General features: G+C 48.1%; 2 protein-coding genes across 2 annotated transcripts; both read left to right on the top strand.

Moving 5' to 3' along the window:
* The first annotated feature begins 763 nt into the window (after nt 1-763).
* TMED8 (transmembrane p24 trafficking protein family member 8) lies at nt 764-13,945 on the top strand. Its single transcript, XM_074910024.1, has 6 exons — nt 764-1,036; nt 2,319-2,397; nt 5,050-5,179; nt 6,128-6,269; nt 6,539-6,838; nt 7,823-13,945. The coding sequence occupies exons 1-6, from the start codon at nt 946-948 to the stop codon at nt 8,038-8,040; spliced, it is 960 nt and encodes a 319-aa protein (XP_074766125.1). The 5' UTR covers nt 764-945; the 3' UTR covers nt 8,041-13,945.
* A 3,002-nt stretch (nt 13,946-16,947) lies between these two features.
* Nucleotides 16,948-24,909, top strand: LOC141961833 (uncharacterized). The gene is made up of 13 exons (XM_074909170.1): nt 16,948-17,108; nt 17,468-17,644; nt 17,921-18,026; nt 18,540-18,662; nt 19,158-19,380; nt 20,337-20,360; nt 21,164-21,286; nt 21,844-22,031; nt 22,799-22,998; nt 23,300-23,391; nt 23,715-23,769; nt 24,434-24,531; nt 24,662-24,909. The coding sequence occupies exons 1-13, from the start codon at nt 16,948-16,950 to the stop codon at nt 24,874-24,876; spliced, it is 1,785 nt and encodes a 594-aa protein (XP_074765271.1). The 3' UTR covers nt 24,877-24,909.
* The last annotated feature ends 394 nt before the right edge of the window (nt 24,910-25,303 follow it).

Here is a 25,303-nt window from a genome sequence, read left to right as displayed (position 1 = left end):
TTTGGCTGAACAAATTTGGCTGTCCAGTTTCAGGGTCACTCTCGGAATAAGCCATCTGCCTGGGCAGACAGGCTATAGCCTAGCCTGCTTGCAAGGAGAACGGGTCAGAGCTGTGCTCCGAGGGCTGAGGGAGCTCCGGGACCCGCAGCCGGCCGCACCTGCATGTGCCCGAAGTCTGTGACACCCATTGCGGGCAGGTTGGAGCAGTTCGCGAGGATGAGGCGGCGGCCGGTGATGCCGTTGGCCCTGAAGCACTCCTGGTCAGGGAAGCAGAGAGAAAGGCGGGTGGGCCGCGGGTCGCCCTCGGCCACCCCCACCCTCGCCACTCGCACACACACACACAGTTCAGGGCCACCGGTTCAGGCGGCGGTGAGGCAGCGGCCTCCCGCCCGGGCCGGCAGCCCCGCACCTCGTACTGGGGGAAGCCGAGCCGCGCCACCCACTCAGCCACCTCCGCGGCGCTCCACGCCAGGAAGGGGCAGGCGGGCCGCAGCCCACCCCCGCCCTCGGGCTCGGGCTCCGGCCCCTCGGTCGCCCCCGGTCCCGCGAGCCCCGGGCTCGGCTCCATTGGCGCCGTCCCGACGCCGCCCCGGTAACGCGTCCTTCCGGGCCCCCGTTCCCACGGCAACCGCCACTTCCTGGAGGTGCGCCCCGCTTTCCCTTCCGACGCCCCCTCCACGCTCTCGGCCTACAACGCCGCCGGCGTCCCGCGTCTGGTGGCTCCGCGGAACCGGCTTCCGGCTGGCTGCGTTGCCGGGGGGGGAGGCTGAGGGGGGAGCCCACGGGCACCGCCCTCTCCCTCCCGCCGGCTCGCGCGCACCCGCTCGGCTCTCGCCCCCCCCCTGCTCGGCTGCTTCCGCCGGCGGCGGCCGCGGCGCTTAGGTCCCGCTCGGCCCTTTCCGCCGCGGCGGGCCGCCGCCTTCGGGCGCCCGCTCAGCCCTGCCCATGTCGGACGTGCTGGCCGCCGTCGCCGGCTCCCGCTTCGAGCCCCCGGCCGCCGGGGTTACGGGCGGCCCCGCGCCCCACGTCCCCTCAGGTAGGGGCTCGGCGGGGGGGCGGGGAAAGCCGGGCTGGCCGCGGCGGGTAGCGGGAGCGGCTCCCCGCCTGCGCGCTGCCCTCCCGGCGGCGAGAGCTTGTAGCCCGGCCAGGGTCGCTGAGGAGGGGCCCCCGCGGCGGCGGGGCGGGTGCCGGCGGTGCGTGTTTGAGCGTTGGCCTTTCAGTCAGGGAGAATGCCGCGCTTTTCCTTTCCGCGGTGGGTTTCCTCGTTTCTCCCGGAGGAGCCTTACTTCCACGGTGGCGGTTTGCCTCGCTGAAAACGCGGCGCCCCTTGCGAAGAGCAGCGCCGGCTGTGAGTCCGCGGCTACCGCTGCAGCGGGGGGTCCCTGCTGGGGGAAGGGGCAGGCGGCGGTGGCCGGGGCGCCCTCCGCGCCTGGCCCTCTCGCCAGGGGAGGCTCCGCAGCACCGCCGCGCCCTGGGGTGCTCGGCCCACCCGCCGCTCCAGCGCCTGAAACTACAGCAGCGCTTCCCGGTGTTCCTTCCCTGTAGTGGAAAGGACGAGGATTGATGGAGGTTTATTACAGACAGGGTGCCTTCCCCAGTGAAAGAGGCCCCGTCTAGCCGGGAGCTGGAGTACCCCCGCCGTGCCGTCTCTGCCGTGGGCAGGGGACTGGTGCTGCGTGCCCGTGGGCTGGAGGTGCCTCCAAGCTCCGGACTGATCCCCGGAACAGCCAGCGGCTGTGAGGTATGTCATCGGAGAGCTGCAAAAGCTGGCACCTGTCCATGCCCGCTTCACTGCCTTCACGTGATCCGACAGCAGGGCTGTGGAGTGCATCCTGCAGTTGTATGGGGACAGAGCTTTCCCAGAGTTCAGAAGACTCGGGGGAGAGCAGGAGCCATCTTTATAGACAGTCCTAGCAGTGACCTAGGAATTTCCATCTCATCGGTGCCCTGTGGGAACCAATGCGTGATTGCTTTTTCCAGGGTTTTGTCAGCCCAGTTCTACGTGATGAAATCTGGCCTTGTTCTGTCCTTCTAAAGTTAGGATTGGTGGTCCCTGAATGAACCCTGCTCCTGAGAGTGGTTCTGCACCAAAAACATGCATAGTTTTTTGTTCTTCCTTTCCTAGGGTTGAGATGATTAAAAATCTTTGTCCTGTAAGGTCCTAGATACAGCTCATAACATGAAAAACTAACTCTTTGTTCCACAGCCCTGTGACCTTGTCAATGTTTGAGTGCTGGCTGTAGTTTTTCCTCCTGTCTGTGTATACTAAAGACTGAAATTTATTTCACTTTCTCTCTGTATATTCTGTTTGTTGTTAGAAAATGAAGATGCGGCCCAAAAGATAGAGCCTGCAGATCAGCTGTTTGATTCTTTGGAGTCCAGTACTTCGCAGAGTGGGTAGGAAAATCTTTTTGTGTGTTGTGGTCCAAATGCATGACAGTCTGTTTTGTTCCTGTGATCCTCTGTATGTCAGTTGATTCTGTGCAGGTGAAGAGAAGGGAATGGAGACTGAATTGGCTGCTTTGGGACAGTGTATACGGGAATCGATATAGGAGAGATTGTTCTTAGGTTTGAGGTTGTTTTAAAGCTTATGAAATGACAAAGTGTAGTCTATGGCTCATCTATTAAAATTACAGAATCATTCAGCTTGAAAGGAACCTTGCAAGGTTTTGTAGTCCGTTGTAAGAGCTAATAAACTTTCAGCAGGAAATTTTCTCTATCCTGTCTGAAGGATACTTTAATAATTAAGCATTCCCACTCTGTAATTCTGGTGGAAGCTGAGCAAGAAAACACCTTTTACTGTTTTCTTGACAATGTTTGGGGTTTTTTTTCTTCGCTCTTTGTTTTCTGTGTCACTCCTTCATTAATGCTGCTGATCGACCCTGTTGTCAGCTGTTTGGCTTGTTATTATCTGTTGAGCCTGCGGTGCCTGTGGCCAAATCATTGCATTGGTTGCAAGCACTAATACTGTATGCAGTGGAGTTTCATTTGCCATTGTACATTTGTTGCACAGGATACAGATTCAGAAATGTGTGAGTTAATGACATCAGACAGTAGATAAACCACAACCTCACTGAAAAAGAAGGGGAAAAAATTCCAGCAAAAAACCCCAACAAAGTGCTTAATAAAACAGCTGTTTAATGCCATCTTGTCTTGATGCTAATGTCATCTGCATCAGCCTTCTTGACTCCAGACATGTGTTCTTCCATCTCTTTATTATGTCATCTAATTTTCTTCAAAGAGATTAATACAGATAGTGAGTAAAATGGCCACAGTAGGTGCTGGATACTTGTGGACATTACTTGATAAATTTGTGTAAGTTAGAGATCCTTTGAAAGGGAGAGGGTGGTCCAAAAGTCTTGTGTGAGGAGGAATCAGCTGAGCTCTGTCTTTTGTAAATCTGGTTATAAAGCTTGTGCAGCACTTCCTAATCTTTCAGTGAGACTCTTGGACTTCAGTGGTGTCTGGAGGAAAAAATTCCCAAGCTGTTAGCTCCTGTTGATGGAGAGCCTTTTGAGCAGATGTGTGCATGTAGGGTAGCAAGTGACCAAATAGCCCTTCTAGGTGTGATCATGCAACTGCGAAGCTAAAAACCAAATGGGCTGAAAAACAATGGCATAGAAGTTCATATCTGTCATGGACTGCCAGAGAAATCATTACAGATCACAGTGAGAGTTCTTCCTTTAAAAAATAGTCCTCTCCAAGCGTCCCTTCTTTTCTTATATTGTCCATCTGCTGCTATTTTGTGTATCTGGTATTCAGCTCATTTGAGTTGTTCTAACAGACCTTCTGGTCTATCATGCCATTTCTAGGAAAGGAAATCACACTATTGAGAGAATTGAAATAAGAAGTGGCTTTATTTCTGGATAAAATCTGTATGTCCGTAGGAATAAAACTTGGAAATAAAAGCTACATTTGTCTTGTTCTAGTCTTCTCTATGGGTGCAGCAAGGAATTTGTCTGAGTTGAGCTGTGTATGGGGTTTTTTAAATTTTTTTTTTAACTCTTCCACACTATACTGATAGTCTGCTCCATTGCTAATGAGAATATTTCCCATTTCTGAAAGGAGGCATTTGAGGAAATGGACATATTTTCCATTACTGCTGTGTTCTCATGTTTCTGATCCTTTAGACCAATGCAGTTGACATTGGTTTTATAGTGCTCTGAGAAGGCTTTTCTTTTCAAAAAGGCAACTGTTTCTATTCCTATTAAAGACTAGGTTTCTTCTCATGGAACTTTCACAAAGTATCGGACAGTATGACAGGAAACTCTTGGCATCCATCTAAGTACGTTTGGGATGATAACACTTCCCAGCTATAGACAATAGGCAGCATTTCTTTCATATAACTTAAAAGAAAACCCTCAACAGTTTCCTTTCTTGCCCATTTTTTTCCTGTTATGTACCTTTCTTTTTGGTCTAACATGTCCATCTCCTCTTGTCACAGTGCAGTACTTGGACCTCTTTGCTATTATTGTGCTGCCATTGTATGTCTTGCAGCTTGCTTGTCTGTGCAGCATATCTGAATATGGCAGAGACACCTGGGTGCTCCCTGTATCTCTTGGGATTGCTAATGGGAAAGGCATTATGGGCCACTTAAATAGAGGGTGTTTTCAGGATGGCTGTCAAAACTGTTTTGAATCCTTTCACTGATCCAGTTGACCTCTGATGGAATATGCAGAAGTCATGTAGCTGGCATAAAAGAAGTTGTCCTTACTTGAGCAGAAAAGTTGCTACTGATTTCTGCACTTAGTACAGTGCTGGTGAACTAGCATGCTGTGGGGTGAGTGCAATGAATTGCTGCCGTCTACGGGACAGTAAATACGGAGTTATCTCACTGAAGTTGCTCCCTCTGGCTCACGTGAAAGATAGTCATGTAGGGATGAGGGCAGGACTGGGGTGCAAAGGGCTCTTTGTGCAGTTGGCAGGTGCTGGCCACAGAAGATTGTTCCCTTCAGTCCATCTGAATTCGAGTTCCAAATTAGAGCTATTCCTCTGCTGGCTGTTCCCTGGGTGCAAGTGCTGAATTGTAGTGCTCTTCTCCTCTGAAAGGTCACGGATTGGGACACTTGTGAGTGTGGGCACAACAGAGGATTCAAAGGAAGAAGCTGGGACTTTAGAGGACCAGGAGGTGGCTGAACTAGAAGAGAAGCTGCCTGACCAAATCCAGTCCCTCAAAGAGGTAGGTGGGTGTTTCTTATGTCTGAAAGCAAGGATAGAGGTGGAGCAATAGTTCTTCCACCTTACTGCTGTGCTTATGGCTATGGGACTGGGGCTTTAAGGGTTGCGTTAAGACAAAAGTAGTATTAACATAGATTCAGTTCCGTTTTTTTCTACACATTAGTGGGAGGTAAATGTTATAGGTCTGATTTGCAAAATTCCACTTGTTTCTTTGGCTAGTCCTCGCTTCCTTGCAGTTTTTGGCTCACTAAGGCTTCAAGGTTATTCTCACCTTCTGCCTCTTGCCTGGGGCTTCTGGGAATTCCCTTCTTGCAGATTTATGGAAGGGGGACCTGAAAGTGATTCTGCTGTCTTTTGTTTCTTTTGGTGAGCAGCCAATTCATTTTCATTACAGGTACAGTGGGGAAAACCTGTGCAAATGGTACGCAATTCAGGAGCTGTGAGTTTGCATATATAAGGAGAGAGGGCTGGCCCTAGTGAACCAGATGGACTTTTAACTAGGACACAGCAAATGACAGTTTGATTGCGACCGTGGTCTAGATGCATGCAGAGCTGAAAGGCTCTCCCTAGAGAGATTGTGTCTTGGGAGTTCTTTCCAAGAGCAGTCTAAATCTGTAAGGCTGTTGCTTTGTTGAGAGGTGGCAATGAACTCTGAGGGAGATGCAAAGATGTGCCTGCGTAGGGAATCCTGGGAAGGGCTAAGGGGTGTGTAATTTGTGAGACTGATGCAGCATTTGACTTCAGACTTCATGACTTTGGTGCTATGGAGGAAATAATGCAGAGAGGTGTCTCAGAGCCAAACAGTTCTCTTTAACTACTAGAAGCTTCTGCAGGGTCTGACTTGGCTTCAGAAAGATGCCTGAATTACTAATGAGTTGGTTGAAATCCACCTGGGGACATTCTTACCATGATGGTCTTTGTGACAATGTTTCTTATGTGCTTTGTGCAGGAAGCTGTTGTTCGGATAGCCAACTATCATGTACCTCAAGGAGTGGGGGATATAGTCATGATTCAGTCAGATCACACTGGTGCTGTGGATATCCTTTCAGCTGAGCTGGAGACTGCAGACCTCCTTGGGGAGCAGAGGAAAGGTGAGTCTTGAAAGGAAAACTCTTGTTGGCGCCACTTTTTAAATGCCTGCCCTGGCGAGAGAAGAGCCGAGGCTGTCCTGGAGACACTGCTAATTCCTGCTAGAAATTTGGCGTCCTGGCTATCGAGTGGGAAAACTTCACATCCAAGGTTTCTGGGAGCAGGCTCCAGAATGCAAAAGCCTCATCAGAAATAGCTTCACTGTTTTCAGATAAGAACATTTTGTCAGTAGCAAAGTCAGGTGAGCCCACAATCTTTTCCCTTGTCTCAGCTCAGCCTCCTCCTCTGGCTCCACCCACCATGTGGACCACTGAGAAGACTAAGGAATTCAAAGCCAAGATGGGAAAGGAGAAGAACGGCCGGATGGTGGTGAAGCGAGGCGAGGTGGTGACAGTCCGTGTGCCAACCCATCCTGATGGGAAATGCATTTGCTGGGAGTTTGCTACAGATGACTACGACATTGGGTTTGGAGTCTATTTTGACTGGACCACAGTTACTAGCACTGCCATTACTGTTCAGGTCAGCGAATCTAGCGATGAGGAGGATGAAGAGGAGGAGGAGGAAATTGAAGGTTAGTGCAGACCTTATAAGAGTTAATTTGTGGTACTTGTTTCCATGCTGCTGAGAGTGTCTGTCAGATGCTGTAATTTCCATTAACTTTGTTTAGTCAGCCCACTTGTTATCTCTGCAGACTTTTGGGTTCTTGGTTAGTCTGTGATGAGAAAGCATTTAGCCCTTCCTGCTTCAATGGCTGTCAATGGCATTCTTAAAATTGGATGTATTGAAAAATAAAATCAGAATTCACTTGTTCAGCTTCTAGCTGATAAAAAGATTAGTGTCTAAAATTTTAACTAGACTGCTTTTAGTAGCCTCTCAATCCAAAAAATTTCTGGTGGTGAGCAGGAGCAAAACCATTTTGTTTCTGGGGGTTTTTTGTTTGGTTGGGTTTTTTTCCCCAGTATGCCCCAGTACACTACTGAGTGCATTTGAGAGGATTGCTCTCCATGTCTTTTTACTTGTGAAACACACAGGGATGTTGCCTGTTCTATGGCTTTGGTGTTTGTGTGATCGGTGTAGCTGGAGAGTTGAAATTAATTTTGCAGATTCTCTGACAAGGGGTACATTCCTGTATGAGGAATCCTCTTGGAGAAGTGAATTGATAACCTAAACACAGAGAGGTTATAGCTAAGAGCTTTCCCACCTTTCTTTTGCTCCAAGCCTGTATCACTGGGTCACTGTTCTGTGTATAAAAGCAGTGAAGTGTCTAAAAAGGAAGTCCAGGGAGAGGAGACCAGGCTGGCAGGCAAGTGGATACTGTCCCATCAGTATTCCCAAGAGAACTGGTTCTCAGCATGTCCTTTGTCATGATAAGGAAAGCTGGACTTTGTGGGTATGATTTGCAGAAAGGTCTGAGCAGACACTATGGGTAATGCTGTCACAGTTAGCTTTCCATATATCTGCATGCCTCTGCCTTATCCTGGTCTTGTTGATCGTTTTCTGGATCACCTAGAGGTTTAACTGGCTCTGGCCTACTTGTCTCCTCTCTCCCATTCAGGACTCGCCCCTGTTGGTGATGTGGAAAGGGGCTCCAAAACCTACCTGCGGAACCGCTATGGCGAGATCATGCCTGTATATCGGAGGAACAGCCATCGGGAGGTGCAGGCAGGCAGCCATGAGTATCCAGGGGAGGGCATCTACCTGCTGAAATTTGATAACTCATACTCTCTCCTCCGCAATAAGACTCTGTTCTTTCATGTCTATTATACTAGCTGAAGAAATGGGAGGGAGCAAGAATGTCAGGCAGGCAGTGGTGAGTGTAGCAGGCTGCCACCCAGCCCTCGTACTGCCTGATGGGCCCTGCTGTGTGACAGAACCAAGGCACAATTCTGCCGGCTCCTCTTCAGATGCTAACTGGTTTCCCCCCGCACCCTCCTGCCCCTCTGTCCCAGTGGAGAAAGGTAGCTGCGACTGCCCGGTTGTCCACAGGCAGCTGCTCTTTCTGTAAAACTTCTGGAGGTCTGCTCTGTGCAGGCATGGGGCTGGGCCTCCATGTCACAGCCGGTTAATGCCCCAGAGGACGGGTTTAGGTGGTCGTGGTTTCGATCAGTTGTGCTGGCATGAAGTGAAATGAAAATATTCTTGAGCTGTTACTTTTTGTGAATAACATTTCCGATTCTCCTGCTGCATCTGCATCGCTAGAGGGCAGCTGTCAGCTGCAGTGAGCCAGAAGCACAGCTGTGTCACTTAGCCACCGATAATCTCATCACCTACCACCACTACATGTCACCAGCAGCCAGTGCTTCCTTCGCTCGTCTGGGTGGGGGTGCAGCTGGCCAGCGGCAGCCTGTGTTGCAGTGGTTAGGCCATGATACAACCGGCGGGCCCCAAATGGGCAGTCACCGCATGTGTTTGAACAGGGGCTGGGGGGAGGGTGCACACCTAGAAGTCCATAAGAAAGTTTTCCTACAGATTAAGAATTGAATGTTACACCTGCTGACTGTAGAGGTATGTAGATGATTAAAAGTTCAGTGACCACCAAAAGTTTTTTTTTCCCTGTAATCCAGATGTGAAGCAGAAGAAATTACTCCTGTGCTGAATAAATACAAAAAGGTTGGAGTACAACCAATAAATACATGGGAAATGTTGGCTCACTGGTATTGCTGCCAGCTGGATAATACCATATGTAGCAAGGAAGAGGCTCCCCTGAGAAGTTTAGTTGTCAGCTGCTATTGCTGTTGCAAAGGTATTGTTAGAAAAGAACATCTCTGCTCAGACACTCGAAACGTGTGGGATTTTAACCAATTCTTTCTGTGAATCAGAATCAGCAAGGCCATTGCTGACCCTGACCATGTGGTACAGGATGGAGTTCCTTGGCATGGTTTGGTGGCTATCAATCGCCATTAGTGATCACCTTCTGCTAAAGTACTGGCAGAGTTGAACAAGGATTAAGTTAATCCTTCAGAGGTGAATTTTAAATCATGTTTATCTGTAACTGTTGTTTATTTTAATACTTTTAACTTGAAATCATTCTCTTTTCTAAAAATACTGCTGTATTTACATTTTGATACCTCTTTTCAGAGACACAAAATGGCTGTTAGCATGGTGATTCTAGCAGAGTTCTGAGTCCTATTTTTTAATCCTCCAGGTAAAGCACATCTACTTGGTCCATTCCTTCTATTGAGAGGGAATGATGGACAAAATGCTTTTGGGGTTGTTGAAGCCAAAGATTTCACTCTCATAGGAGGGCCGCATATTTCCTATTAAGGCTGTATTGTAGTGCTGTGCAATTTGCTCCATATTCAAGCTCTTCTTTTAACTATCTCTGCTTACTTATTCACTGTCCCAGAGCACTTAGTAGGTCAAAATGGTAAGAGAGAGGGAGAGCAGTCAGTCTACAGCAGAGCAGCCCAAGCTGGCAGCAGGAGGAATGGAAATGCAAAGAACATTCATTGGAGTACAGTGGCTTTCTGAGTGAGCAGGTAGGGAGTAGAGTTGTTGCTTCTTTGGACCCTGAGATGGGGAGAAAAATGCAGGCTTTCCCAAAAGAGAGATAGAGAGCGTGTAACTGGGCAAGGCAGGAACTGCAAAGCTGCTTTAATCAAGCAGCGGCAACCACAGGATGAGCTTGTAGAGAGACGGAACAGTAGGGTTTGGTATCTGGCAGAGTAAGATGCTCCTTCATTTAGCAGCTTGGGGAGGACTATTTCCTCCTTTAGTCTCTCTTGGAGGAGTTGAAGAACCATCCTGTGGCCTTTGTACAGCACTTGAATCAGGCCTGAGTAACTTGGGTAAGGTGCTCCATTTTTTTCATCCTTTGTCTGTGAAGTTCCTAGACACTAAACAGAAGACAATAGAAAAGACCCTTCAGTCTGACCACAATGTCAGCCCTTCCCCACTCGATGACTGCCTTTGGTCATTTGCTGTGAGATCTGCAGAACCCTGCGTGCACTTGCTGGTTAATGTATGATGCGCTGTCTGACACCCACTCTACTTTTTAATTAGGATTTATTTATGATGGAAGGGAACTGACCTGTATATATGTTACTAAATTCCAGAATTACTGATCCACGGTTGCTCAGCTTATTGCAGGCTAGTGGATTATCTCCACTAAAAAACTGTTACCCTTACAGTGTGGCCTCTCTGTTGCTAACTTGCAGCTACTTCCCCCTCCTGTCTATCTGTTGCTCATATTAAGGTTCAAAATACATTTTGTCATGTAAGTTAATAATGCCTGCCTCACAGCCAGTTTTGATCACTCATTGACGCAAATAGTATGTGCCAGTTTTCAAGCCATTAGTTAGTCGTTTTAGTTAAGATAAATTGCACTGTAGATGGTAATCCTATAGCTCAGTTCTAGCTTTCTGAAATATGGACCAACCTTTAATAAGGCTCAGGTCACTTATTTGGAACTGTGCCTGTCTCCTAGTCTCATTAACTTAAGCCCAACAGCAGCACTGAATATGGTAGGTCATCCCAATCAGCATGTGCCTGGTCTGCAAATTCAGTGTGCCCATAGATAGGCCTGTGGCAGTGCAACCAAGAGTGTTCAGTGTGTGTCACTTCACTGCTTAAGTTTCCCAGAAGTATGTGGTATCTCTTATGAACACAAGATAGTTTTAGGCACAGAATATATCATCTGCAGGAAACAGAAGCTTTACAGTTTTACAGGATAATTCTTTTTCTTTATTTTTAATTTCCACAACACATGAGCATGTTGTTTCTCAGGTATTCAGATAGCATTCATTATCCAAGTGACAACTTCTCTTTGGAAGGATATATAGTCTTTATACATTTTCTGATAAATCCAATGACTTGGCTGTGTGGCTAGTGATTAACAGCAGCTATTCCCATGCAAAATTGAACCCACAGTTGGTTCACAGAAGTAATCTTTTTTCTCATGCATTGTTTTTTTCACTTTGGTGTATTTCCTGGGTTTGTATCCAATCCTGCTATCTGGCTGAGGCAGTGATGGAAACCCTTATTTTAACTGGAGACCTTTGGAACTAGACCTTAGGTCTAGAAAGAAATATGAATTAAAAAGGCAGTTGCACTTCAGAGAGGGAACCTGGTCCTTGAGAAAGGAAAATTCCTTCTTTGTTTTTGTGGAAAGAAGATTTCAGATAGGTTTTTTAAATGTGTTTCATCTCCCTGCAAATTGTGTCTAGGAATTTAGAAAGCTAAATCATGGGAGAAGCTGCTTTTGTTATTTTGGGTTTGCTTTTGTGAAAGCACAGACTTGTTTTCCATTTTGTTTTGAATATAATTTAGATCTAGAAATAAGATTTACATGTTCATCCAGAGATACAAGAGAGTCCTGTAGTGCAGGACTTGTATAGAAATTAGCTTGTACAATTGTTTATTTATAATAATGGTAACAATCTGTTGGGCATTCTTTTTTATGTTAAAGAAGGTTATAAGCTCTCCATTTTTTATCTTTTTTCCCCTTTAGGTGCAGTGTAGCAGCAGGAGTTTAAAATGTATGTGTTTTACTGAGGACAGAGTTAAAATTGCTTAAATCAGGGACCACTTGTGCTGATCTGATTTACTCACTCTTTGAAGGCCTGTACTATGGATTCTTGTGAAAGGTTACTGGTGTCAAATATAGGCTAGTTGCCAATTAATGCTTGGGACCCACTTAATAGTTATGTAAATTATTATTGGTAATGAGCTGTTTACATGAACAGGTAAGATGAAAATGCATAAGAGCTTAGTTGTCTGACTTCAGGTGCTAAGAAGAAAGTCAAGTTACTATGCAACCAAGTCTAAAAGACAGCCACACGCCTTTCATTTTGGTTCTGCCCTCTGCGCTTGTCTCCTTGTAACTGTGTGTGCATGTAGCCTTCATCTACGGCCTGTAGTGGGTCAGTTATTGTGGTGCTGGACCTGGTGAGGTGGGTTAGAGGTGAACCTTGTCACGTGTCTATTTGCTGGAAGATTCATTCTTGTGGGGAATTAGGGTAGAGAATGAATGCCTAAATGAGTTCACTTTTATCCCCACTGCTTATATCCTTCCTTCTTGTCTCACTACCCCTACTAGAGTCACTCTACAGAGGATTTATCACAAGGTGCCTTAGGAACAAGGACTATGTCTGAAATAAGAGCCATAGATGTCATTAACCTAAGGGAGTGCTCCTTGTTTCTCTGCCCATTGGGTAGAGGGGAGGCACTTCCTAAGATCAGGCAAGGGGAGGCCCTATAGGCTGTTCCTGGAGATTTAAGCTGTTCATTAGACTGCCTTGTTGCTGTAGGATGAGTAGCAGAATGGTGTTTTGAGTTTTCTGGCACCATAAGATCTTTACCTTTTAAAATCATATGCTGCTGTCAGATTGAGGAACACCAGAGGACTAGTCCTTTTGATACGCTGATGCTAAACCTGAGGACCAGAGGCACACTAGATAGATGTAGAAGAGCATTCCTTGTGGCCATTCATTATTTTATCTAAAAAGTGTCTGAATCTGGTATTGTGTGTGGTGTGTGCTTATATGTATTGAGGCTGGATAAGAGACCAAAGCAACAAAGTTTGGGTTTTTTTTTTTTCCTTTCATACTTGTAGATCAAAACTTTCTCCTTTTCTCACATCTGGGAAGATATGGGATGTGACAGTGTCATGTAGCTGTAGCAGAACATCTCAATCAGTAGAAGGGAAAACTGGGAACTGATCGTGTTAAATATGTTGGCTAATTAGACTATGAAACAAGCCAGGAGTTTAGCAGGAGTCAGTGTGCTAAGTCATTCATCTAAGTTGATTTGCAATAAATGCCAATTAAATAAAGTTTTGGAAGGTACATAAAACTGCAGAGTTCAAATACGTCTTGCTAGAGGATAATTTTGTGTGGGGTCATTCCACGTTTGCCTCCAATGACTATGTGGCAACTTATTCTGAAACACTGGTGCCATTGCAGCTGAAGACACATCAGGCTGGGTGGATGGTGGGTCTGACTCCCCTTGGCTTTTCTGTGTTCTGTTCTGGATTTTACATGTGGCTTGCTCAGAAGCTTCATCACAAGAAATGTACCCTTTATCACGCAGGGAGAGATAAAGAATTTTATCATCCATCAGTGAGGGTTATCTGGTTTAAGCCCATCTGGACTAGTGAGTCAAGGCCCTTGGGCAAGAAGCTGGACACCAACCATTAAGCTCAGAGCTAAGGAGGTTTTGCCAAGTAATGACCTTGAAGTTTAAGCGCTGCATTTAGGAATCATAAATAGCTGGAGATGGTCTCCCTGCAACCTCCAGGATGCCCTGGTGACTCTGCACTCCTCAGAGGAAAGCAGTCTGCTCTCAACTCCCTGCTCCAAGCTGCTAGCATAGTCTTTCACTGGGGAGCATCTTGTAGCTGGTCATACCTTTTTCAGACCTATATTCGTGTGAGCTGTGATGGTTGTCTGTTAGTTCTTATCTATGTGATGTGAATATTTTTGATGTCCTGTGATTTCAAAATTGAGTTCTCGGCACCAACTGTTTGCTTTTCATGTCCTCCCAAGATATGAATTGTAAATGGATGAGAGGATATCTTAACAAAATGTGGCACAGAACCCCTTGCTGAAGGGCACAAATGAAGACTATAGTGTGCTTACACTCCTATGCTTGGTTTGTACTGTTTATATTTGATGTGTCGTGGCTGATTTGTAATAGTATATTGGAACTTATTCTCTTTAAATAAACTTCTCACTATGCAACCAAGAATTTTGCCTTCTGTTTAAAGTGAGTGTCTTGAGATGAAAAACTGAACTACAGACTTCCCAACAAAACAAGAATACAATTAAACTTAGTTTCATGTGCAAAGAAGAGGCAAATACTCAAAATGTACTTTGCAGTGTACTGGACATTCTGGTTGAAAATGGATACAAAAATGCTGTGTTGTCAGCTGGTGATGATGGTTCCATCCAGGAATTTTCTTTTGTTAAAATGACTTGCTGGGATTTTTTTTTTTAATTTTTTAAATTTTCTGCAACACTTGGTTATACTGAATGTCTGAAGAATTGGAGAGGAACAAGCAAGTATCCAAGCTCATTTCATGGATGGGGTAGACTTTGAATGCTTTATCCTCCAGTGCTTCATATAGGTACTTTTCACCTCCATTTTCAGAGATCCCCTACAGCTAGCTATTCCATTTCTTCATGTTTCAATCTGAAGGATTTAAAACCTTTCTTGAATTACCAGGTACTGATTAAATTACCTAGACAAAAGTGTTAGCCCTTCATAGCTCCTCATAGCTGCTTGCCCATCAGCTTTATCTTTCTGTGAAGACTGAACTATGGTAAATATATGGCCTGAAGAAAGCACTTGTGTGTCAAAAGGAGGAATGATACCTGCAGCCTGAGCCATCCTTCCTCACTTGTCATGTTATGAGGCTCAGCAGGACAAGTGCTTCAAAAGTGCAGTTGTCTCTGTTCTAGTCTTGTGTTTCCTTAGGCACATTTATAAAATAATTGATGGGCAGGAGCAATCCTAAAGCAAGTTGATCAAAGGGATACATGACTCTGCTGAGTTGAAGATGTTTTAAGAAAGACCACTGAAGAGAAAGCGCCACAGCTATTTGATTACCATGTACTCACAGAATTAGAGAATCGTCTAGATCGGAAAAGACCTTGAAGATCATCCAGTCCAACCATTGACCTAACATTGACAGCTCCCAACTACCCCATATCCCTAAGCACTATGTTGACCCTACTCTTAAACACTTCCAGGGATGGGGACTCTATCACCTCCCTGGGCAGCCCATTCCAATGCCTAACAACCCATTCTGTAAAGAAATGCTTCCTAATATCTAGTCTAAACCTTTCCTGGTGCAATTTGACGCCATTACCTCTTGTCTTATCGCTGTTACTTGGTTAAAGAGACTCATCCCCAGCTCTCTGCACCCTCCTTTCAGGTAGCTGTAGAGGGCGATGAGGTCTCCCCTCAGCCTCCTCCAGACTAAACACCCCCAGTTCCCTCAGCCGCTCCTCGTACGACCTGTGCTCCAGACCCTCAAGTCATTCAATGTCCTTTTTGTAGTGAGGGGCCCAAAACTGAACACAGGAATCGAGGTGCGGCCTCACCAGGGCCGAGTACAGGGGTCAGATCCCTTCCCTGTCCCTGCTGGCCACGCTATTGCTGACACAAGCCAGGATGCCATTGGCCTTCTTGGCCACCTGGGCACACTGCTGGCTCCTGTTCAGCCAGCTGTCAATCAACACCCCCAGGTCCCTCTCTGACTGGCAGCTCTCCAGCCACTCCTCCCCAGGCCTGTAGCGCTGCTGGGGGTTGTTGTGGCCCAAGGGCAGCCCCCGGCATTTGGCCTTATTGAAACTCCTCCAGTTGGCCTCAGCCCATGGCTCCAACCTGTCCAGGTCTCTCTGCACAGCCTCCCTACCCTCGAGCAGATCAACACTCCCACCCAATACTCACTGTGAATCCCTGGGCTTGTGCTTGGCTCGGGCATATGGGCCAAGAAGAAAACTAAGTAAATTGGTGGGGATGCAGGGAGGTGATGTGAAATTTCACAATGTTGGTTCTTTCCCATCATTTCTGTAATTTGTGGCCAAGCTGCAGCAGAAACACTCTGATCACGAGCTGCTCGGGGAAGGTCTTGCAACAGGCTTTGTTGGCCCCGCCTGGGAAGTGACTCTTCCCTGTTTCAGCTGCATAGGGGGAAAGAATATGGTCATTTGGCTGCTGAAGCCCTGCCATTGCTCATTTTAGTGGTGTTTGATTATCCACAGCAGTTTTGAGCTTAGCAGAGCTATTCATTGTTATACAGGTGGTATTGGATACACAGTGGAGTCTCTGTAGTAATGTTGTCGGAAAAGCAGATTCGTTACCGTGTGTGCAATCCCACATTCAGGAGAGAAGTTGCTTATTTATTTTAGGGTTGCACTAGTTTAGGTGCTTGGTGGTTTCCAACAGATCAAGCACACTAAGGGGACTTTTTCTGCTATATTTATACACAGAGTTAGTAATTTTCCAAGTCCTTCCTCTTTATGATGACTGGTTAGTAATTTACATACAATTATAATACTGCTGACACAATACTTGTACTGTGTGTGCTCAGGGGAGGAGCCTTCACCTGGGCAAGGGTCTTCTTGACCTATAGGCATGATTTTTAGCATAATAATGAGGGTAGTTCAGCTAAGGATACATGCTTGCCAAGTTGGCAATCTACCCTCTTCAAGGTCTAATTGCTCTGGGATGTCCTTGCCCAAAGGCAGCCATCTACTTGTTCTTCTAATTAGTGATGCCTTTGGCTTTAACATATACAAAGAACATCTTGCTTGATTTAAGCAAAATATTGCTACATTGTTCTAAAAGTTTAACCTTTAACAGTAACACACAGATTTATCAGCGGTTGAGGAGGAGCTGCCACCATCCTGCCTTCTCTTGGCGGTAGCCCTGACAGAGTAAGAGAAGCAAGTTTCACACCTGTGCCTTTTTATGAGAGCTACGAGATACGTGCACAGTTACCATCGTTCAGGAATCGGCAAACAAACTACCCTGCCCCGGAACGGGCTGTGTGGCTTGGGCTCTGTCCCTGAGTGTCATTCGCCACGCACGCGAGGGTGGGCTCGGCATGGGGATGGCCAGAGCTGCTGGCCTTCCTCTCCCCGCTTCCCCGGGCCCCACCGGGTGCCTGCCCGGGGAGGCCGTGGTGGGCGGACGGCCGGGGCGGGCGGCCCCAGCTGCGCTGCGGCGCCTTAAATGGCGGCTCCCGCCGGCACGCGCCCGCCGGCCGCCATGCTGCCCGCCTGCCGCCGGGCCCGGCCCAGGCCGGGGAGCAGCGCCTCGGGGGGCGGCGGCGGCGGCGGCCTCGCCTTCTACGTGCTGTGGGCGCTGCGGGAGCCGCCGCGGCAGCTTGGCAGGTGCGGCCCGGCCCGGCCCGGCTTCTGCGGGGGGCGGCTCCGCCACAGCAGTGGCTGTCCCGGACGCTGGGGTGGAGCGGCGGGGCCCCCCGGCACCCCCGCGGGCTGGGGGGGCGACCTGCGCGCCTGGCCGCGCCTCTGCGGAGCTGCCCCTGCTCCGCTCCCTTCCCGGGCTACCGCTTATTTTCTTTATCCCATCCCTGCGCAGTCTCTGCTTTCAGTGACACGAACCCTCTCCTTTCGCCCTCCCCTGGCATAAACGTGTTTTCAAGCCTTTTCAAATATTTTTTTGAACCTTCCACTTTACTCCCGGATGATTATTTCTGTTCTACTGTTGTTTTTCTTCCCTCCTCTTGCAGCCAGTCCAGCAAGATGGGTTTCCAGGCTTGGCTGCCCCTGCCGTTGCCAAAGCAGCTGGTGGTGTTCGGGCTGGGAGACTGGAGCTGCTACTCTCCGGACACAAGCGTCGCGGTGGACGTGGTGGTGTCCCCAGGCATGGCGCCGCAGCGGGTCGGCACGCTGGAGCCCACCCGCAGGTCCCCCGTGGTGGGAGCTGGTGTTGCCGGGCCGTCGGGAGGGGTGGCCGGGAAAAGCTTTCTGCTCTGTGGTGCTGCTCCCTGCTGCTAGTGTCGTCCCAAAGCTGCTCAGTCCTGCTGCTCCTCTACCACGGGGTTCCTCTCTAGTGATGCTTTCAGTTTCCTTTTGGCTGCTTTCAGGGCTGGATCTTCGGGGTGTTACCAGCTAGTGTGGGATCAGGAATTTTTCCTTGTCGGCATCACTTCTGGGACGAAAACCTGTGGTCCCCTGTGCAGGTCTCTGGTGTGGGAAGGTGACTGGAGGACAGATATTTTCATGACCTCGTTGAAAGAGATGGACAAAGGCAACTCTGTGAAGCTTGTCCTGACTGTCAATGGACAGGTAAAAGAACCAACATCCTCTTCTTTTCCTGCTCTACATCACAAATATTGTCACTTCTGAACTACAGAACTTCCTCTCCTATCCTCTCCTTTTCCTTCTCTTCGCTACTTCAAGGCAGACCCACCTCACATGGATCTATTAGTGCACCTTTGTGCTGGGCCTAAACCCTTGGGGATGCTCCAGGCCTATTCCCTAACCACAGCTTTGCAAAAACACCTCGGGTGTGGCAGGAGATGCGTAGCAGAGAGTGGTTCACTTCCAGTTCCACTCTCTCCTGAGTCTGTGATGCTTACACAATTATCTTACCTTGTGCTGAACTCCTTGGATTTAGCATCTCTCAGTGCCTGGCTTTGCTGTTCTTTGTTTATTCTGTTGGTGCTAGAGATGAAAGTTGGGCTATTCCCTTGCAGGGAATCTGCCTCTTGCAAGACATCTTTTTGCTCACCCTTTGTGGATGGAGGCCAGCACACTTGGTGTGTCCTTTTAGTCTCATGGTCACTGTTTGTGCCGCAGCTGCTCCGAGGTGTTTCCAGCAGCACGCCCACCCACCCCTTCCTTGTCCCAGAGACTACCCAGTCACCAGTGCTCTCACCAGATGATATGCCCCTTGGCCAGGGCCTGGAGGATCCTACTGCGGTATGTGTATCCTGGAGCCTTCCTCTTGTTATTTCACCCTCTCCCTAGTATCTTCCACCTCACTTGTAGCTGCTCAGTTGATATCTAGCAGAAAAACGTTTGCTGTCACTCTCTTAGTGGAGACCTGGCTAAGGAAGTTTTGGAGCCAAAGATTCACTTGTGCTAAAGAAAGCGGTACTCTCCATTGAAATGCCTTTGGAAGGATTGAATTTAACAGCCCTCGTTATTGAATTTAACAGCTTGGTTACTCCTAGCAGAGCAGCCGCCTTGTGCTAGCTGTGCCTGTCACAGCCAGCAGTCTGAAAGCGGACCACTGGGCATATAGCAGCAGGTAGCTGCATTGCTCAGCATATATTTGGTGGCTGATACTGTTGGTGTGCTGGCCCTTAAGACTCATTGGGAAGGTGAAACTCCTCTCTGGCCCAGTAATAGACAACTCACAGTAGCCTCAGGCCTTTTTCTTCAGGGCTGATTTAACTGGCACTCTTGTCACAGGTTAAGAGTCAGAGCTCAGAAGAGGTGACTGCTAGAGCATCCAGGCCTGAGAGGAAGGATGTCTGCCCACCGCTGAGGACCCTGGCGGTACCCTGTGCCCTGAAGTCACCATCTGGCAAGGTGGAAGCCAGTGAGGCCTGGAGGAAGAGTCCTGTCCACCCCAAGAAGCCCAGGAAAGTTTTATTTGAACCCACAGCGTCAGAGAGAGATCTAGATGAAGAAGGTAACTGTCAGCTTTCAGCTTTACTTTACAGGTCTTGTCTGAAGGATCTGTCAGTGCTGCCAGGCAACAGCTTCCCAGTCTGTTTCTCTGTATACCTCCAAGGCAAGATGAGCTTGTCTGTCTTGACTTGCGAAATACCAAGAACTGCTCCTTTCCTGGATAAACAGCTTGATGAATTTTTGCCTGTTGGGGAAAGGCTAGAAATAGAACACGGGATACTTTCAGTGCCTATCTCTTCATATGAGTACAAGTGCCTTTATAAATGAAGGCAAGTATTGTTAGCTTTGTTTTACAAAACAGTAAATTAAGGCACAAGAAAGTTACCTACTGTGACGTTAGTTGTTTGTTCCCCTGCTAACAGCATACACTGGGTCCAATGAAGGCATTGGTGGTTATTAATGTACAGAGAATATGAAAAGGAAATATGTATAACTAGTATAATTGTACTGACTTTCGGTAGTGAGAAGGTAGCTGCTGTGGGGTTTAGAAACAACGTTTAGCTTCTGGAGTGTGCATTACAGGTCAGCTCCAGGGTGTGACCAGGTTTGTGTGTAAATGTTTGATGATAATTCAGTGGTCCCTGTGTGAAATGACATCTTGGGACTTCACTTGCTTCTCACAGAGGGAAATACAGCTCCATCATAAAGTCACTTCTGCTGTAGGCAGTGTGAGAAGTGGGGAAATGAGCTGCCATCAGAGGGGTAAAATGCAATGGTGACAGCATGATGGCAGTCAAAGGAAGTGTGCCCTGCTCTTACCTGTCTTCTGCGTTTATTCTGATGAGACTTTCTTTAGGATTCTTGGTCTTGCACCTTGTTTGTTGCAGTGAGGTAGCTTTGTGCTGGGGGTTGAAGGAAGGAAGGCCAAAGGGCTCTTAAACTGTGGAGCTGAGCACTTTCCAGGGTATGTCTGCTGTCTGCTTTCTTTATGAGGCCATCTCTGTGTTTCCTCTGCAGATCTGGCAGTGAAGGAGTTGCAAGGTGAGGATCTGGTTCCTACACCCTGGTTTGTCTTTTCAGTCACTTGGTGATGCCATTCCCTTTAATGTCACAGGCCTCTCATGCTTCATCCTTCATCTCTCCAGTGATCAAGAATAACAAGTAGGTTGTGTGTATATACTGTTCCTTTCCATGCAGCTGCCCTCAGTATAGGTGGGCAGTACAGCTGGGCTCTCCAATACACTTCTGTAGACCCTCTGAATCTCAGGCACACCTCTGAATGCATAGGCCTTTGAAGCAAAGGTTAAGATGTGGAAGAAACTTTGATTTAAAAGTATTTTTTAGCTTGCTCAGCCACCCGCAGGGGCTTGGGAGAGGAAAGGTAGAGGAACAGAGCCGTATGAGGAATATCTCTGGAAGCAGCTCCAGTCTTCTGGTTGCTGTATCTTAGGCACTGACAAGCTGTCCCTGGGTAGCCCTCCCTCACAAGGAGTAACACAGGGGGATAGCACAACTGGGATATCCCTTCTGGCAATGAGTAATCAATAGGGGTCATCCAAACTTGTCTGAAGTGTCAGCCTATATGTGTCCTACATTCAGCCAGACTCTCTGCTGGCTCCCTCTGCTAGTGGTGTCTCTCCTAGTACAGCAGTTATTCCCCAAAGCCAACAGAAAATCATCCTCAGGGAGCTATGTCTCTTGCCACCCCAGAAGGAAGGGACCTGGGACCCTTGCCTTCCCATTTCTCCCCTCTGAGCCTTCAGCTGCCTTGTTCTCCCCAGCAGGGAAGGTAGCCGGGGGTGTCTCATCTGACTGCTCACAGCTCTGTGCTCTCCCCTCACCAGGCAGTCCCAGCCCACGGTGGTGCCACGCCATGTGCCTCAGTGACCTGGGGACAGCTGTTCTGATCGGCGGTGAAGGTGTCAATCAGCAGTCCTGCAAGGATGCATTCTGGAAGCTGGAAATTGGTGAGGCCTTTTAGGGCTATCAAAGGCAATGGGGGCAGCAGGATTTGAGGACAAGTGATGCAGATGGGAGGGGGTACTCAGGAATCTGTGCATAGGGAGGGGACAGCAGAGGTGTCACATCTGCTGGCATGGTCACCAGGCTGAGCTGACAGTGTAGGGTGCTATGAGAGGCTGTGGGATTGTTTGTGATAGCCCTCCAGGAGCTAAAGTATAAGTTCTGGAAAGAGTTCAGTGAGTTTTCAGGGGTAAAAGCAACAGCTGAGTCTGAGTGTGATGACTGGTGGAGAAGTGTGAGACACAATTCCAGTGCCTTGCAGCTTTCTGCACTTTACTGATCCTCTCTTCCATCTTACTGTTCCCCACATAGTTAGTGTTCCCCTTCATTTCTTACATGGACACATTTCTGTACGAGTCCCCTCTAGCCATCTATCAAAGGAGGGGAGGAGTTGAAGGGAGAAAGGTCTTGAGTAAAGCTTTTTCTGACCTGTTCTTGAAATCTGGAAAAATCAAGAGCATCTTTGAACTGCCACACCATGTGTCTGGTGTTGCTCCCACAGACAGTGATTTCTGGCTTCCTGTGGGTTTCCAGCTACAAAATACCATGCCATCATGCTTGCATGGTCACACAGCTACCTACGACCCAGACACCAAGCGTATCTACATCTTTGGGGGTATAAGGGAGGACAAAAACTACAGCAGCGTCTACATTCTGGACACAGTCACCTGGAAATGGCTCCTCGTGGCTGTAAGTACTGCAGCTCTTTCAAGACAAAAGCACAGGAGGGGTGGCAGGTCCTGCCTGAATGTGGCAATCAGTGTGCCTGTATCCTTACTCCAGTAGTCTTGGTCCACTGTTGCTGCAGGTTGTCTGAGCTGCTTAGTTGGGATTGACAGATATAAGAAAGCTATGTTGAAAGGCCACAAGCCTGGCAGAAGCCAGGGGCTGTGCCTGCAATGAATGAAGCAGGGTGAAAAAATGGTTGCTGCAGAGTGCTGAATCTAACCAAGGTTGTGGATGGGAGGTACTGTACAAGTGGCAGAGGGAAATGGCCTCTTATTTTATATGGTGCTGTTGAGAGCTGTACTGGATGCTGAGATGAAGAGCTAGTCTTCTCAACTCACAGACTGCTCTGAGCACAGCAGATCTCTCAGCTCTTTAGTTGCCGTCATGTCCTTGTAGAGGGACCTGTCAGCAAGGGACTATTTGTCTCCTTCCTGGCTAAATCACAAGATTGCTTTTACAGAATAAGCCTGGATGAGATCTTTCTGTTCTCTCATCTTCTGAGGAAGCTGGGGTAGGAGGTTGACTTCCTTCTCTCATCAGAGCATTCTGGTGGTACAGAGTACACAAAGGATGTACTGTCTGTCTGTGTGGCAAAGATCTGGCTGGGGAGCCAATAAAGTGAAAATTGAGACTTGTTGAACTCACTGCATGATGTGGACCCCCTTTCCTACAGGTCATGCAGCAAATAATGCACTTCTTGTAACAAATGCACGTTAAACTTTTTCCAGGCTAAAGGGAGGATGCCAGTGCTCACCTACCACAGCGCAACTATCTACCGCAAGGAGCTCTTTGTTTTTGGAGGGACTTGGCCCAAAAAGGCATCACTGGCAGTTGGGCCCTGCAGCAATATGCTCTATGTCTTCAATCCAGAGCATGAAATTTGGTACCAGCCCATCTCAGAAGGGGAGAAGCCTCTGCCTAGGTTTGGGTGAGAGTGCTCTTATTCTAGCCCTCCAAAATAGAGCAGGAAACCTCTGCTCACCTTCGCTCTCACCCCTAAATATTAGATAATTGTTCCCCACCATTTGCTCCATAAGTTAGGGCTATGATTTGAGCAATGTGACTCCTGGTACATCCTCTCATGAATTCTGTCCTTGGGCTGCAGTGGCTGGGGGTAGAGGCAGGTGTAGATTGAAGCTATGGCAGCCCAATAGCAGAAGCCAAGGCTGAAACATCAGTTTTGGGAACTTGCTGAGGATACTTTGTTCACTTGCTGCTTCTCTGCCCAGGCATTCAGCTACTCTACTGAAGAACAAGCTGCTGATTTTTGGGGGTCGGAGGACTTCTCTCTACCTCAGTGACATGCACATCCTGGATCTGGGTAAGAAAGTCTGTGCCAAGTGGATGCCTTGGGAAGGTCTGTTCTAAGGCAGGGACTGGGAAATGAGGCATGCTCGATGGGAAGGTAGCATTAATGTTATAAAAACTCCTGACTAGGCAATAGAGATGGAAAACTCTGGGGTAAAAAAACCCTTTCTGGGGTAAGTGGAGTGGAGAACGGGGAAAAACAAGAGACTGCTTTTTTTGAAAGAAGCTGGGTAACAGAGAATGCAGGTTGCTGATGTGTCAGAGCATGGAAGTTTTTGTCTAGTTATGAGGCTGAGCTTTTTGGACATTTCACCTGCCTCTTCCCTGGCTGTGCAGGTTTCATGGAGTACATACCAGTTCCCCTCCTCGCAGGACAGCCTTCTGCACGTTGGTAAGATCCTATTGCAGACCCAGGAGCTGTTTCTTTCCTCTGTCCTTTGTCTTTGAAGCCAGGTTTAAACTGTGCCTGCGATCAGACCCAATTGCATATCTCTGTCCCACTAGTCAAAATGCAGTGGATGGCCCCTGTCCTGTGGGACCAGAAATTCCTGTGCTGTCCTAGTTGGTGCCTGTGGAGTAGGGGGTATACAGACCCCTTAGTCTTCTTGGAAATCTGCCTTTCAGGCTAGAGGAAATTTTGTACTGTGTGCTAGTGAACTACATTGCCTGCTGTTTGGTCTCCACAGTACCTGGAGTACAACAGACACACAGAGAGGAAGAAACTCTTGTACCAGTACTATGCTGTTCCTAAAGGGACATTATTGCCCGCTAGAACAATGACCTAAATTAGACCAAAGCCTAGCTAGCTTCCTATCACACTCCATAGTGCAAAACCTAGGAGTTTTGATAGCTCCTTCTGAGATGAGGTGTTTCTCAGGCCTGATTATGGCTTGACCTGCAGAGGCAGATGTTTCTGTCAGAGCAGAAGTTAACTTCCATTCTGCAGCTTAAGCCCCTAGCCTCCTGCTGAAGTATGCCCACCCCTGTCCATTGTTGACTGAGGCAACCCCAGCAGGTTTTGCTGTAGTCACCTTTCAGCTTTACTTTGGTCGTAGTTTTCATGCAGCTCTGGCTGTGTCGGACCAGAAGGTTCTGATCAGTGGAGGCTGCAATGCCAAGGGAGCCCTGCAGGATGCCTTTGTCTTTCACCTAGGTGAGTGACTCTCCCTCCCTGTTTCCATAGCTGAGGGTGACTGGGGCTGCAGTGGTGTTTCTGGTCCATTTGTTTCATCCCTTGCACTAGGAATAAGCTTGTCAATATTGATAGCCCCTTTCTACTTCAGATACTCTTTCATGGAGCACGGTGATCCACCATGACCTCTGCTCTGTGCCCCGAGCTGGCCACACATTGCTTGACCTGACTCCTGCCCACCTGGTGGATGTGGACAAGGAGAACAAAGAGGAGCATAACCTGCACACGGTGTTGGTCTTCGGAGGCTCCAACTGTACTGGGACCTTTTACAACAGCACAGTCAAGATCCAGCTGGACCTAGGTTAATGCACAATACTCAGAATGAGCCTGGAACAGCAAGGGCTCTTCACCAGCCTGAATACAGATGTGGATGGCAATAAATAAGTCCAAGCAATGTGGCAGTCCAAGTATCTATATGTAGGTGAATGCTACCTTGGCACAAGAGATCCGGGGGTTTGTAAAGTCTTTCTGAAGGCCATGAGTGTTGCCCTCTTAGGGTAGCTGATATACAGCATCAGACTGGCAGAAAATCTCTCCTGTATCTCTAGCTTGGTACCTGAGCTTGGGTGCCAAAACGTTCATTGGGATCTGAGCTGAGCTGCACAGGAACACAGTCACAGGCTTCTGGGTTTCCCTTGCCCTACATGTTTCTGGGCTGGAATTCATTCCTAGGGTGCTTTCAGCTCTGAAGGTGACTCAGGTATTGGGTTTCATTTGTGATGAATGGAAAGGG

The sequence above is a fragment of the Athene noctua genome, chromosome 6 (assembly GCF_965140245.1).
Source record: "Athene noctua chromosome 6, bAthNoc1.hap1.1, whole genome shotgun sequence".
NCBI classification, from domain to species: Eukaryota; Metazoa; Chordata; class Aves; order Strigiformes; family Strigidae; genus Athene; species Athene noctua.
Note: the sequence above shows the minus strand (reverse complement) of the source record. Positions and strands in the feature narration are given on the sequence as shown.